The 15912-nt window shown below is 32.0% G+C and overlaps 1 protein-coding gene across 1 annotated transcript in view; it reads left to right on the top strand.

Moving 5' to 3' along the window:
• The window catches only part of LOC111640851 (COP9 signalosome complex subunit 6-like), a 32666-nt gene extending 20547 nt beyond the window's left edge, over positions 1 to 12119 (top strand). Inside the window, exons 7-9 of the mRNA XM_023386929.1 lie at positions 3060 to 3253; positions 4900 to 4968; positions 11859 to 12119. Coding sequence (XP_023242697.1) covers positions 3060 to 3253; positions 4900 to 4968; positions 11859 to 11930 — 335 coding nt within the window. The 3' untranslated portion in view covers positions 11931 to 12119. The remainder of the gene's footprint in view (positions 1 to 3059; positions 3254 to 4899; positions 4969 to 11858) is intronic.
• The last annotated feature ends 3793 nt before the right edge of the window (positions 12120 to 15912 follow it).

Below are 15912 nucleotides of genomic sequence, written 5' to 3'. Positions count from 1 at the left end.
TAGCCAAAGCCGCCAATTTATTTTTTAATTTGTTATTATCAATTATTACAAGTTGTTTAGTTTTATCTGCTTTAATTATTGAAAGATTATTAGTTTTTAGGAAAATTTTTGTTTTATTTATTAATGTCTTATATTTATTCATTTTGTACTTATTTTTTTGGAATAGCTTTTTAAAATTTTGGATAAATATTCCTATTAAATTCGCCTTCTTTTCTTTTTTAATCGGTAAATCTTTTACACTTTTATCAATATTGGCTATTAAGTCTATTGTTATCTTATCTACAGGTAAATTAAATTCTAATCCTAACATCAAAAATTCATTTATACATTTTGGAATATGTATACACGAATTATTTACAATTAAGTTTTCCATCCATTTTTTCTTTTCGTTAGGCTTAGCATAATTAAACAATTTATTTAATTTAATTTCTTTTTTATGTTTATAATTATTAGCTATTCCTTTATAAGGATTTTCTGTATATTGATATTTATGTAAGCATTTCCTTAATTGGTATTTTAAATTGTTCCATTTTTTATATTTACTCCTGATGATAGATTTTATTATTTTTCTTTCTATTTTCCAAATCATGTGTTTTGGTATTATATTTCTTATAGATTTTTTTAATTTTATAGTATTCGGTGTGTACTCTTCCCTCAAAAAGCACTTAAAATAGTTTATATCATGTTCTAATCTCTCCACTTTCTTTGTAAGGGTTACTAACCTGTTCTTTTTATCCATTTTGTCATTAAATTTTCTTCACAAAATCTTGTATAATGGCTGATAAATACTTATATTTATTATATGTCTCCCGTTTGTTAACCATTCGGATTGAAGAGACATATAATAAATATAAGTATTTATCAGCCATTATACAAGATTTTGTGAATGCCTGTTCAGTTTTTAAAATTGAATTTTAAAAACTGTGTGGGACAAGGCTACAATAACGGATCCAATATGGCAGGAGAGTATAATGGTGTGCAAGCAGTTCTTTTGCGTGAAAATAGCAATTGTACATTCTCTGGTTGTGGAAACCATACTTTAAATCTTGTCGGAGTGGATTCAGCAGAATCTTGTAAGGAAGCAATAACTTTTTTGGTACTGTCCAGCAAATTTTTAATTTCTTTAGTGAAAGTCCAAAAAGATGGGAGGTTTTAAAAAAACATTTAGCATTCTTCCATATTTTGAAACCGTGTTGTGTCTTTATATTTATTTTTTAAAACTGCAATTCAGCGTAATAACCAACACTTGGCACAACATTCGTTTATTTCAGTTTTTGTTGATCAACAAAATGTTATTCCTTTACATGATATTTCAAAAACAAGATGGTCAGTAAAGCTAGAAGCTGTGAAACTAGTGGCTCAAAATTTGAAATCTCTGCAATCTGCTTTGAATGAAATTGATTTAGGAAGACTTCCTGTTGATGCACATACAGATTTCTGCTTCTAAAAAATACTTGTCAAAATTTGAATGTGTTCTTATGTCTACAGTTTGGTTTGGATGGAAATACTAGTGTTATTACATCAAATAAATTTTATTATTGAATCTCATAAAGCAGCATTGGATGTAAAAAAAAAAAAAAAAAGATAATATTGAGAACCTAGATAAAGAACAACTTAAGAAAACATGGAAGTCAGTTCTTTATAAATGTAAAAAAATTGCAACCAAAAATGAAATCACTCCAGAATTAGAAATAAATCTTCAATTAAAAGACCAAAAATCTGCTGAAGAATATTTTCATTTAAACATTTTTAACAAAATTATCATTCAATAATAAATGGACTTATGCATTGATTTCAAGCAATTTCTTTAATTTTCAATTTTTTTTGAAGTTTTATAGAAATTTAATGAAATGGATAAAGAGACTATAGTTTCAAGGGCAAAATTATTGCTATATAAATATAAAAATAAAATAAGTGACAAAATTGTAGAAGCAATAATACTACTGAAGCATGTTTACAAATTTAATTTTAAACTAAGCATGAAACTGGCAGAATTACTTAAGGAAATTATTGACATGGAACTCATAAACATATTTCCCAATATAACGATAGTGCTTCAAATTTTTTTAACCTTGCCTGTGAGTGTAGCAGAAGGTGAGAGATCATTTAGTGTTCTGAAAAGAATTAAAAACTGTCTATGATCAACAATGTGTCAGCAACGATTAAGTGGACTAGCAACACTTAATATTAATTACCATATAGCGCATATTTTAGACTATTCTGAAATGATCAGTGAATTTGCTAATGTTAAAGCACACAAAGCTTCTGTAAAATAATTAAATGTAATAATCCAAAAAATATTAAATACCATTGACTTTAATTTCTTGTCAACAATTTTATTTTAAATTTTGAAGGGCCTCTAAGATATTAGTTGCCTCAGGTTTCCCATTTTCTCTGAAAGGCTCTGGTTATTGTTATCATTATCTTCAAATAAACAAGTATTTTTAGCATATGACAAGACCAAAATACTAATAAACATTCAAGGAGCTACTTTAATAATGTGATTAAACATCTTTTGAGAGTGTATATGGATCTGAAAATTAGACATAAACTAAGCAAATTTGAAGAACATTTTTAAGCTATGAATGTTTCTTGCACTAAAAATTCAGCATTAACAAGTAGCTGATAACATGCAATCCTTGTCAATCTTAACCAGTTCTTTAAGCACTAAACATTGATCATTTTAATTATTTGCTTGCAATACATTAGTTTAGAACTTTAGATTCCTGGAATTTGTTATCTGTTATATGCTAGCTGCCATTAACGACAACTTTGCAAAAAACAGGAGCCAAACACTGGATGAATTATTATTAACTAATAATAATTACAATTAATAAATTTTCAATTTATACAGTTTTTAACTGTATAAGTTGAATATTTATTAATATAAAACTAATTTGTATTATTTTATTACATCTTATTTAAGATTATCAATCAGTTAATCAGTATAATAGAGAAGTAAAGTGATTACAATAAGCAGATACTGTATTGTGTAATTATAGCCAAATTTAAGTACGTTAATAATAATTTCAATTAATTATTTGTTTTTTTGGTGACAGTTGCCGAACATCTTCAAGCTCAACACAGTGCAATAAAAATGCTTCATGGACGTGTCCGACTAATACTGGATTATGTTCGTGCAGTAAAATCTGGTAGATTGTCTCCCAATCATGATATACTGAGAGAAGCTTACAGTTTGAGTCATCGTCTTCCTGTCCTAAATTCAGACAATTTTAGAGCTGAGTTTTATAATGTAAGAATTTGATTTTTTCATCTAATCCTATAATTATTTTAAAATTTAATATTGAAATATTTCAAATAAATTGTATTTTGTTCAATCTTTCCATTTTTAAGATAACCTTCACTGATATAAACAGTCTATAATATTATGAGATTAAAGTTAGTGCTGAACATTCATTTAACTATTCTATTAACATTCTAAAGATTACATCAAATATACAAAAAAATTATTAAGCAAGTAAAATTATTGAAAAATTAGTCTCTTTAATTGCTTTTAATTTAATGTTTTATAAAGAATTGTTTTTTTGACTGTGTCTAGATTCTTTTGGATTATAATTAGATTAGACTCTAATCATTGAAGCAAAGTTTGTTTGTTGGAAGAAGGCAACATGATGCGAGGGCAATCTGCAGACAGGGTGACTCTTGGGAGGATTTCTATGGGAAGCTGGCCTTATTTGGGTGAACGGTTAGACTTATGGAGAAAACCCAGAAAATTCCATGTGGCTAGCCTGTCAGTCAGATGATTGATTACAGGAGTTCAGTGGTTCATCCACTTGGCCACTGGTGGGTTCAAACAAATTATGGCAATTTTTTCCTCTTTTTGAAACCACTTGTCCCTTCTGTGGAGGTTTCAGTGTTTGAGGTGTGCTTTTACTTGCAAAATTTAAGTCAACTTGTTGAATGTTATGTAGTTCCTTACAAGTTGAAAGCTAAATGTACTAAGCATTAATAACTTTTAACAGAATTATATTATTCTTATAAAGGCCAGGAGACTAGCTGTGAGGTTCTTATTACTCTTAGGACCTTGTTATTGCTGAATGTAGGTGATTACACTCAGAAATTCCTGACACCAAGCAGGTTATGCATACTATTGATATTTGAATTCATGAGAGTTTTGTGGATGGCAATGATGTGGTCTTGTAACTGAAACTAGCAGTAAGAGGATGGATTAGGAAATGATGAGATTCAGTTGGAAGGAGTCACTCAACACAGTTTGCTACACTTAAAACATTTATTAGATGGCACAAAAGTTCATACAGTATCTTCTGCATTTAAGTTAGTCCTAGTATTTGCAGTTACATGGGTTATTATCTCAGAGAAGAGAGTTTACAAATTTCGGTACCTTATAAATCTGAATTCCCACATCAAAGAGCACAGGAAATCTGTCTTTGATGGCAGAAAAATAGTTCTTGAGGAGACAAAGCTTCAGATGATTCGTGTGGAGTAGCACTCAAACAGAAATTCAGATGAAGCACCCTAACACAAATCCAACTGGGTGGTAAGGCACACACAAACGTTAATTCCAATGACTTAAAGAATGGATGATGACTGACTAAAATTGGCTATTCTTCATTGTATTCAAAGGTAAAATTGCCTGGAGATGAGTGAGTCAAAAAAGGTGTTATAAGGTGTCCCAATTGTCTCTGAGAAAATGTGTTGACACTCTCAGGTCAGAAAGTCAATATATCCAGGCTTCTAATGAGATCATCATTGGGTTGTTTTTTCTTTGTTTTCTTTGATTCTCACATTAAGAATTATATTTTAAGATAGCAAGGTTTAAATTTTAATGTAGTAAAATAAATTAGTAGTATTTATTTGTAATAATAATTTCTGCTTTTGAAGAGACAAAACACTAATTAAATTTTTCTTCACATTTAGCAATGCAACGATGTAGGACTAATGACCTACTTAGGCACCTTAACAAAAGGATGCAATACGATTAATCAGGCAAGTGAATTTAAATATCTTCAAAAGAGTTGAAAATACAGTAAAACCTTGTTATTTTGATATCGGATAATTTGAAGTCCAGTCTAATCCTTAGCCAAGAGAATAGGATTTTTCATATACAGTGGAACCTCATTTATCTGGCTGAAATGGTACCAGGTTCAATTCAAATGACTGAAAATTCAGAAAAATTGTTAACGACATAAATAACACAATTTATAGACTTTTTATTTTACATTTCTGTAGTCTTCTCCAACATAACATCCACTTTTCTTCAGATGTCAATTTCACAGTGTTTACTTTATTTCACAAATGTTAGAAGATGAGTGAAACTCAGCGAAACAGGCTTTAGGCTGTTGAGTGAATAATAACTGGCAAGATTACAAACAATAAACTTAATTAGCATGTTGACTGCCATGAAAAGCATATTTTTATTCAACAGGAAAGTAACAATTTTTAAAAATGAAAAATCTTAATGGATTAGTAAAGGTTCAACAAAATATTAAGTAAATTCAAAGAACACTCCCTTGGAATGTATAACAATGAAAACCATAGGCCAATTCATAAGAAACAAGTCTATCCTTGTTACATTCAGATAAGAATGTAATTAAGAGTTCTTTGATTTTTTGCATTTATAGGTTTTCTGTACAAGGTCTGTTCAAAAAGTATCGGATCTTTTTTTTTCTGCGTAAACCAATGATGCGCGACAGGCCTCTTTCGGTGGAGTTGTAGAGGGGACAGTCATGCACAGCCCTGAATTTTTTCCCGCCTGCAGAAAGCGTCAGTCGTTGGCAATTGGCCTATGAGTGAGGTCATGTAGTGCACTCTCGTCGGATTTCACTAAGCTGGAAAATGACTGAACAATGTGAGCAGTGATATTACATCAAATTTTGCCAAAAACCTTGGCGATAGCCAAGCGTAAACCATTCGCAAGATTCAGCAGGCTTTCGGGGATGATCCTCAAGGCCAAAAAAAGCGCGGCAGTTCCGCAGCAATATCAAAGGTCATGTTGACAGTTCTTTTGATTCTCGTGGGGTGGTGTGTCGTGAGTATGCACCACAAGGCGAAACCATCGCAAAAGAGTACTTCCAGGAGGTCCTTTGTCGTCTTTCCGATGCTGTGCGACGCAAACGATCGGATCTGTGGTCGATCAAAACTTGGCAGCTCCATCGTGATAACACATCTGCCTATTCTGCGCATCTGATTCGGGCTTTCTTCAACAAACATAACACTCCTGTGGTTCGTCACACTCCGTACTCTGCCCACATGGCTCTGTGTGACCTTTGGCTATTTCCCAAGCTGAAAATGCCGCTAAAAGGAACCCGAATTTAGTCGAGAAAAGACATCGTGCAAAATCCAACGGACCGGCTGATGGCCATTCCAAAAGATGCGTTCCAGCAGTGTTTCCAGCAATGGCAGGAACGCTGGGAGAAGTGTATACATTACCAAGGAGACTACTTTGAAGGGGATTAGGGTTTTGTACCTCAAAGTCAATAAATTTATTTTTACCGACCAAAGGTCCGGTACTTTTTGAACAGACCTTGTATGTCTATCTATCTGAGACAGAGATTGTGTTTTATAATCTGGATTAATGGGATCTAGATATATGTGGTTGCACTGTATTTTAATTTGGATAATTCAAAATATGTGTACAGTGAAATTCAGTCATTATTTGGTCCAGGGACCCACAAAAATATCATTTAATTCAAAAGAAAGTTTCCATGTCCAAGTGGCTGTTTTGGTGTTGGTTTAACAATTACACATTTTTGATTTAATGGATGTCCAGTCAAGGTCATTTGGTCATTGTACATTTTGCAAATGAAGAAAGACTTTTTTACTTTTATGGAAGAAATCTGTTTGACATTTAATTATTTTGGACATTTTTCAAAAAATCTATTGTTTCAGTAATTCCAAAGTCCATTAAATACATGTGCAAATTCACAATAGAATGTATATTTATAGCTTTAACCATTGACAGAGCTTGTTTTAATCAGATCACATGATTTTTGTAATCTCAAACTCAAGATTGTGAATTCTTCATAAACTAGCTTTTGATCCTGTAGATGAAATTTGAAATTTATTGAAGCACTTAGCTTCTTTCATATGTTATTTTCAAGTGTTGCTTTGAATGTAATTTTTCATTGTTTTTATTAAGTACATGCCAACTGACAGTTTTGTCGAAATAGCTTAAATTAGTAAGTAATAACTTGTAATATTAAAGCATTTATAAATGAATGGGTAAAATTATATAAGATAATGTCATAATTATATTTGAGAATTACAAAAATCTTTGATTTGAAAAAAGTTGGATAATTTGAAATAGTGTTTTTGGTCCCTTTAGTTTTGAAATAACCAGGTTTTTACTGTATTTATTAAATGTGTTAGCCATTTTAATATCCACATTTAATCAAATATTAAAAGTTTAAAAATAAATGTTGTTATAAAAGTTTTAAAAATAAAATTCTTGTTTGTTGACAATTTTTTAAAATTTGAATTGGCCAAAAAAACTGTAGTACAATCTTGGTAATCTTGATGTATGTGAGATTGGAATGGTGTCAGATGAAGGAGATTGTCAAATTATTGAAAGTAAAGTAAATTCAATGGCATAAATGAATTTGATAGTATAGTTGACTGTTAATCATGCAGCAAACATGAGTTGTCCTACCAATCAAAACTTCCAAGCATGTTGCTTTTGCTGGTAATCAGTGTTGTCAAGTTGGTGGATTCTTGCTGAACTTAGTGGGAGGTATAGTATGATATTTTTTGGTAGGAAACTTCGGGGAACTGATTTTTGCTTTGCTTTGCTATTTTTGAATAGCTCATGATATTGAGCACAACAGTCTAATATTTTACCCTAGTTTGAACACTTGAACTCAACAATATTCTGCATTTAGTGGGAAAGCATTCAAATTTAGTGGAGTCGGGAGTTTGAAGTAGTGGGAAAGTTGCCTAAGATTTGGCAATAATGCCTGTAATACCAGGTCATCTAGCATCAGATTATTGGATGTGTCTAACTAGCAAACAGACTACCAAGATTGTTCTGTACTTAAGAAAAAGTAATCCTGGCTTTATATTAAATTACAAAAACACTGATGTGGACATAAACATTTGTAAACTTGGCAATGAAATGATCTCATTGTTACAACTTATATTTTTGAATTATATATGTTACTGTATATTAATATATCAGGATATGCAAAAATTTTTGCTGTCAGGAGGAGAAATGAGACATGAACTATCAGGAAACCAGAACACATTTATTCATCATAACATTGACCATTAACATCAACGATCTTTTGCCACTTTTCAGGCAACAAATGAATGCCCCACAATAGGCGGATTCAGGTTTTAAACTGAAAAATGCAGAGATGAAATTTTCAAAATCTGCAAGTGTGGTGAACCACTGTTGGACTAGGCAATGTTGCCTAGAGCAAAACAGTTGAAAGTCTAAGGAAGTAAGCTGGGTATGGTAAAACCTCTTTTTAACTGATCAATGGTTGTTTTGTGGTAGTATTGATATGTATCTGGCATTGTCATGTAACAGGATAACTGACTGAGAGACACCCTTTACATGTGCACAGATATTTTTGCTACAGTGCCATGTAGGGGTGTAACCACTGGCATGTACCACTACATGGCATTGCAGTATTAGCAGCAGAAACTTTTACATACTCCTGATACCAATTGCAAAATAATTGTCCACACCAGTATAAAGATAATCAGTTAAGCAACTTAGTTTCATGGTGCTAATTTTCTAGAATAAACACATTCAATAAACTATATTCAAACAATTTTGTGTATATTTTTAACAGTTTTATGTGTATTGGGTAGTTGTATTTATTCGTAAGAAATTAACAGAGTTTCCTAACTTTTTTTTCATTCAGAAGTTCCAACAATTGTAATTTGTAACAGACTACATATTCTTACTATAACTAAATCTGTTTATTGTTTACTGTGTTAGAAATTACCAGTTATAATACATAAATTTTTATGTTATTTTTGATAAGCAAGAGATGTAATTAATTTAATAATGCAAAGATAATGCAGTGCAAACACAATCAGTGTTTTGACAAATGCAATATCTCTTTTTGATGCTTTGAGGAAAGATCATAAAACAATTTAGGAATCCTTGACAAATCTTTAGGATAAAAATCCTGACTAGAATGTAGTGGTGACAATATAATGTTGAAGTAAGCAAAGAAAATTTTCAAAAATCACAAGAGTTATCGACTGATGATTGAATGCCAGGTTCAAAATTATCTGGACTAGCAGCATAAACTTTTTATTTATAAAAATTATTTTACATGAAACTAATCAAAGACTAATGTAGCTAAATTTACAAACTGATTACCTCTTTGTTTCTTTTAGAAGACAAAAGTGAGTTGGTCTTTCATTGTCTTTGATGGAAGTTCCACTACCTTTTTAAAGTATCTAAATCATTCAAAGCACATGGTGCTACTCATAGCAAGAGATCTTTGGAGATGATACTCCAAGTAGAATGATAGAAAAAGATATTAGTTGTAGGTTGTAGCCTTTTCAAGTTTAAAACAAAATTTCACACTGTGTTACTCTTCATTCATTTCATCTTAAAAATTGCAGCAATAAAGAAAAATTACAAATACTGCAAAGTCTCAAAAGGAAAAGCTTCAAGACAAAGTCAATAGAGAAGTTGCTGCAGAAGTTCAAACGTTAAACTTGTACGGCAAGCAGAAGTACATGTTTGATGTTTGAACTCCGAGTAAAACATGTTGCAACACACGTTTACGTCGCGCATTGACTCATGGGATATTGTTGAAAATGGTGAAAACATTTAACAATGACGAATGTTACCAGTGAAGGTAAATAAATAAATTAAACTATTTTAAAGTATTTATAGGATGTTTAATAACACTGAATAATTATTTTTAATTAGCGTCATGTCTCCTACTATACGATAGGACAATCTCATACTTTTGTCGAGGGAAGTAGTGGCTTATATAAATCCAAAAGCATCTTGGGAAATTATTTTTAGAAAATTAAAAACATATTATGTTGTTGATGATAGGAGATGCTGTGAAAGAACAAACCTATTCCTACAGAATTATGATAAGCTATTATGAACAGAAATATGTGTAAATTCTATAGTCACTTCACATCACTTGCAAAAAAATTGAATAATTAAATAATTTCTGGATTAATATCGTCTGTTTCTTTACAATATTATTCATAAATGTTTAAATAGTCATTATTTTAATAAAATATGTCATAATTTTAACCCAAAACACAAAAAAAATTAAGTTTAAGCCAAATTTCTACTCACCATGCTAGATGTAGCAAATGCCATTGTTAACCTTCTAGAATTGCCAGATGGCGGCACTCGACGTCTGACATTCATGTTTTGGGCTGAAAACGTCGGCTGCAACCTCTCTAATAACAGTCAACTCACAATTGATGATTATTGAGTTTCTTGTCTTATCAGAATAAAGAAAACAAATTCAATCCTTTCTCACTATAAAACTTCACTTTCTATATCATTACAGAGAACACCATCTGCTCTTCACGCACACAAAATGAAACCCAGTTTGTACCAAATGAATACAGCATCACCTCAAGTTTTCCTTGGTTTTTGCTCACTCATTAAATACCATCACTAATAGTGATCAAATCATATAGCTTAACAAGTTCCACCTTTCCCCTACTTTCAAAGCTATGCACATTCTTTTTGATCAAATCTTATAATTACAACTCATATACATGTAATTGTACAATGTTACAAAGTAGAGCAAATTCATATGCATTTCTGTTCAAGCTAATATTTCCTATTTTTTGGCTGAAATTTGAAAACATTGTAGACCTATAAATTCCCACTGTTGTCCATCTGGCTGTGTCTTTCGTTAATCTCAAACAGAGTTAAATATATGAAAGATGAGACCAGATGTGGAAACCTTAGGGGCAGCAGACTCCAATTAACTATATACGAACTTCCGAAGCAAACCAAAAGTAACATTATTTCAATTATAATATTTTTCCCCATAAGATGTTAGACGGTCAGCATGATTGTATTGTTAAAGTAAAAGTATGATGTATGGGGGGCAAGCCACTACTAATTTGAGGTGGAGAGCATATATTTTAAATTAAATAAATTAAAAATATGATTAAAAATTGCAGCCCGGCATCATTATATCTCAATAAATAATTGCTTGTCTGGGTACGAAAAGTATTAGAAAATGCATTACTTGCCATTGTAATGAAGAATTTTATCGCAGAATATTGTTAGCTAAACAGGAAGATTTAGAAGTAAAAACTACAGCTATTAGACTTAATTATAATAGACATTACTACCAAGCTACAAACACTACACAGACTAAAGATAAATCACAAGTATGACTATATCAGAAACATCAATTCTAAGTAACAAAACTAACAGTAAATTCATTTGCCCTTTCCTAATTAATCTGAATTCCTTCATTTGCAGTTAAAAATTTAAAGCATGAGAACAATTTTTTATATCCAAGTCATTGGTTTTATTGTTTAACAGAAATATAATTTCATTAACTTTAAAAAATCAATTTAGGTCTGGTTTTAAACATTTGGTGTTGCTGCAGAGCCAGAATTAAGATGTGGGATACCATAAGTCAAATGTAGTTCTGCACCCATCTCTGTTGATATTATGTTACGCTGCCTGTCTTGCATGCAGTTTGTATTTTAAACCTATAATGCTGCAACAGTAAATACAACTCCAGCCTTTCTGGTACCTTGTAGTTGATGGTTGTACATTCAACATTATGCTATATGCAATGGTGTTCTGGCACTGCAGTGTCACCTTATGTTTAAAAGCGAAATGTATGCACTGGATTTTAAATTTATTTTAAAACATAATTTTGGTTACTAATATAAGATATTCTTTTTTGCAGTTTGTGAATAAATTCAACGTTCTTTATGACAGACAGGGCATGGGTCGAAGAATGAGAGGATTATTCTTTTAGTCTCGAATGTAAGAGGAAATTCGTTTTTGCTGTTATTTATAAATTACGCTCTTAATGTAAATATTCAAAATAAAATTTTGAAAAAATTACATTTTGTCATTTTACTGTCCCCTCGAAGCCAATTTCGAAGAGCCAAATTAAGGATTTGATAAAGTATTGGCAATCCATTGAACCATAACATAGCACTATAAGGGCTCTAATCAACTCTCTTAATACTTATGACACATAAGTAGTGTTTTATTACTACTAATATGCATTACTGATCATTGAATGTGTACATTATGTATCAGTGTGTTTGTTTTCTAATATACATAGTGACGGCCAGATGGCCGAGCATTTAAGGTAGCAGCTTACCACTCCGGGGACCCGCCATCAGATCCAGAAGGGTTGAAAAACACCAGGAATTTTTTGGGGGGCATAGGGTCCCGTCCCTCACTGCCCATAATGGGCTTACAAAAAAGTGGCTCGCTTAATACACATGGGACAGAAAGAGTTAAATAAAAAGCCAAACTCAAATATAAATGATAACGAAGAAGCATTTACCTGTATTCACTTTGTATTCTTATTCTATATTGTTTTAGTCTTCCCACCGAAAACATTATTTGCATCAGCCAGGAACACTACACGGGCCACCCACCATTCTACCACTGAACTACCAATGTGCCAATTTACAGTATTTCCAATTATACAGTACTTCTATAATGTCAACTTGTTTTCTAGCCGTTCTTTTTTCCTGTATAGAAAGTAAAGTGATCGTGTCGCTTCCTCAAATGCAGGGATGTAGGCATGTGGGTCAGCAATTTCCACACTTCAAAACTGGGTATTCACTACAAGTTAAGCCATCTCGACGGTAGGAAATAAAAAAAACTCCCCCAATCGGCATTCTTACACTAAACCTTAAAATTTTTCAACTTTTAAGTTTGTACAGCAAGTAATGCATTAAGCTTTAAATTTAGTAATAAATTAAACTGTTAAGCCCTTATAATTATAGCTGTAAATAAATAATAGGTTATCACATTGAATAAGCCGTCTTCGCCGACGGCCACCAGTGCTAGGTAAGGCACTGCGGTCCTTGTGGGTGGAGAGCCACCAATAGGCATAGCTGTATTCGACGATGGTCGACAGTGCCAATGAGGAACAGTGGCTTTTGTCGATGCTGGCCAGCCATCTTTTTATATACAGTAGTGTACAGTACAAGAAAAATGTAAAGGCTTGTGTTTGCAAACAATATAAAAATATACTTGGCTTTAAAGTATATATAAATATAAACAATAGAACAATAAAATATGTGATAACTCTGATGGTATATTTATTGGGTGAAAAAGCCTAAATTTGATTTATTTTTCTTTGGTTGAGTTTAAATTTTTAAAAATATTTTCCAAAAATTTCTTGGATCTTCTGGTGTAAATATTTAAAATATCATAAAGAAAACAAGAAAAAAGCAAAGATGAAATTACTACAGCATGAAGGTTACAGGGCAACAAATGCAAAATTTGCATGAATGGTACAACACACTGGTAGCTCTTTACCTCAAGATTACCTGTCAATTTCATTGTCTTCCCTTTATAATACTGTATTGCAGTAATTTGAGGTGACTCCTGAAATAAGGGATATACTCATAAAAGTAGGAGAAGTTCACATTCATTGGTCAACTTGTCAGGTGTACGATTTTATTCCTACAATGCAGTGCTACAGATGCTTATCCTTTGGCCATTTTGCTAAAAACTGTACTTCCACAGAATCGATATGCAGTCATTGTGGTGAGAACCATCTTTTTAAAAATTGTACAAATAGACATGAAACACCAAAATGTGTCAACTGTTTGAAAGAGAAAAGAACACAACATAACCATAATACCATGGATAAAATGTGTCCAACGTATCCAAAAAAAAATCAAAATATCTAACTAGGACAGAATACATGAAAATCAATAGCTGTATCTTACTACAGACCAATAGGAAATACAGACCACTAGCTTGAACTTCGTCACAGACCAACAGGAAATTCACTCCTTGAAAATAATGCGTTTCTGAAACTGATAAACATCTATACTGTGATGTCTTGCAACCTCTAGACTATTGCATTTTACATGCTATTTGGATGTTCCTGAACTTTTTGTATAAATTGGACATTTTACATGATATGGCGAGTTACTCACAATTATAGCCAGTCTCCAATCAGCAAGATGCTACATTAAGTATTTATTTACATTCATTATTCAGGTTAATTATATTTTTCTATTAAAGGTAACTCTGTCTTTGCAATCTTGCTGATTTTATGTACATAATTTTGTATATAGTTAAGTTTATTGTTTCTTTATCTTATTTTATGTATTTATTGACTTATTTTCTTCTATTATATGTATTTGTTTTCATCATTTCTGTACACGTAACAAAGTTTTATCTTTAGTACTGTAATATCTAATGTGTATAACTGGTAATGCTCAATGCGGGCCGGTCTGTACTATATTTGTACAACAATGAATGAATGTATTACAATAAAAGAACCAATGTGTATTATACCAATAACAATTATGAATATATACAGATTATCCAGAATTGAACGTGCCGATTGAATGCTTTATGAAACCATATGGAATGACCAAATTGTCACCAACGAAACCGTAACAAACCTTTTACAAAGACTCAACTGTGACTGCCTGTATGAAATTTAACCAAATGGCTAAATTCAAGCTCTGAATGAGAAGTTTGGTTAAGTTTCAAACTTCGAATGAGGGGGTGGAGGCCCCCAAAGGATAGACCCGTGTGGAAACAAAAACTGTCTAATTAACCATACCCCTAAGCGCGACCCTTCACGAGTTAATTAACCCTTAACTGGTTTCTTGGGGGCCGCGCGGCCCCCACGCGTTATATTTTTACGATTTTCTAAAAATCTAAATATCGTGCGCAGCTGCCATTTTATGTAATCTCTTTACGTCACGACTCTTAGCGAGTGCCAAATGTTCGTCCCTGTAGCACTTACAAGGATGGAGCTACGTACCTTCTGGGGGCCGCGCAGCCCCACGATACCAGTTACGTTGGTTTTTTGTGGAAATGTGTTTTTATGTTTTTTTTTATTTTTACAATTATTTTGCAAAGATATCTTAATCTTGCATCAAAAATTCAAAATGACTACCAAAGAATCATTTGAACTGCTAATAGATGATAATATACAAATTGCTAGATCAAGCCGAAATCTCCTGAAAAGAGTATGTTGTCATTTTGTGCTGGAAAAAAAGATGGTAAATATGCTACTAAGTGCAACAGTTGTTTGAAATTTATTTGCAAAGTGTATAGTACTACAAAAATACTATGTGATAACTCTCAAGACTGAACTACGTAATCGCGTTAAAATGTTCCTGAGTCTTAAAAATAGAATGATTATATTACCTGTGGTTTTTTAACAAATGATAGTTAGAGGCTATAAGAGATACTTTTTTATAAGATTAGTTTCTTAAGAATAGGAAGAAAAAAATATCTTTGGTAAAAACTTACAATAGGGTAGATTTTTGTATTGTTAAAGAAAGCATACACCAAAAGTTGTAACAATTTTGTGATCTCTTGTAATAATTAAGTAAAGAAAATTATATAAATAAATAAAAGTTGATTATACTAAAAAAGGGTTCCATTTAGCATTTATGCACTTTTGAACTGTCACATTGTTTAAACTTGCTGTCTAAAGGCAAATTTTGCTTGGGGGCCGCGCAGCCCCCATGATACCAGTTACGTTTGAAAAATTTACGATACCAGTTAAGGGTTTTAAAACAATGCACTTAGTCAAATAGCTCCATACCAGTGGCTAATGGATGGAATCGAAGACGGTTGCAGAGCGTGCATACACGCGGACTGCCAAATCCCCAGGGTGTCGATACCGGTCCAATGTCAAATACTTCTTTTGTCGTATCACTAGTATATCTCAAAGGACGCGACAAGGCTGTTGTAGATTTTAAACGTTTTTCACCATAGCTGTAAAAATCTAAATA

Source organism: Centruroides sculpturatus, unplaced genomic scaffold, assembly GCF_000671375.1.
Source record: "Centruroides sculpturatus isolate CEXI.00-Female unplaced genomic scaffold, Cexi_2.0 scaffold163, whole genome shotgun sequence".
Taxonomy (NCBI): domain Eukaryota; kingdom Metazoa; phylum Arthropoda; class Arachnida; order Scorpiones; family Buthidae; genus Centruroides; species Centruroides sculpturatus.
This window is presented reverse-complemented; position numbering and strand designations above follow the sequence as displayed.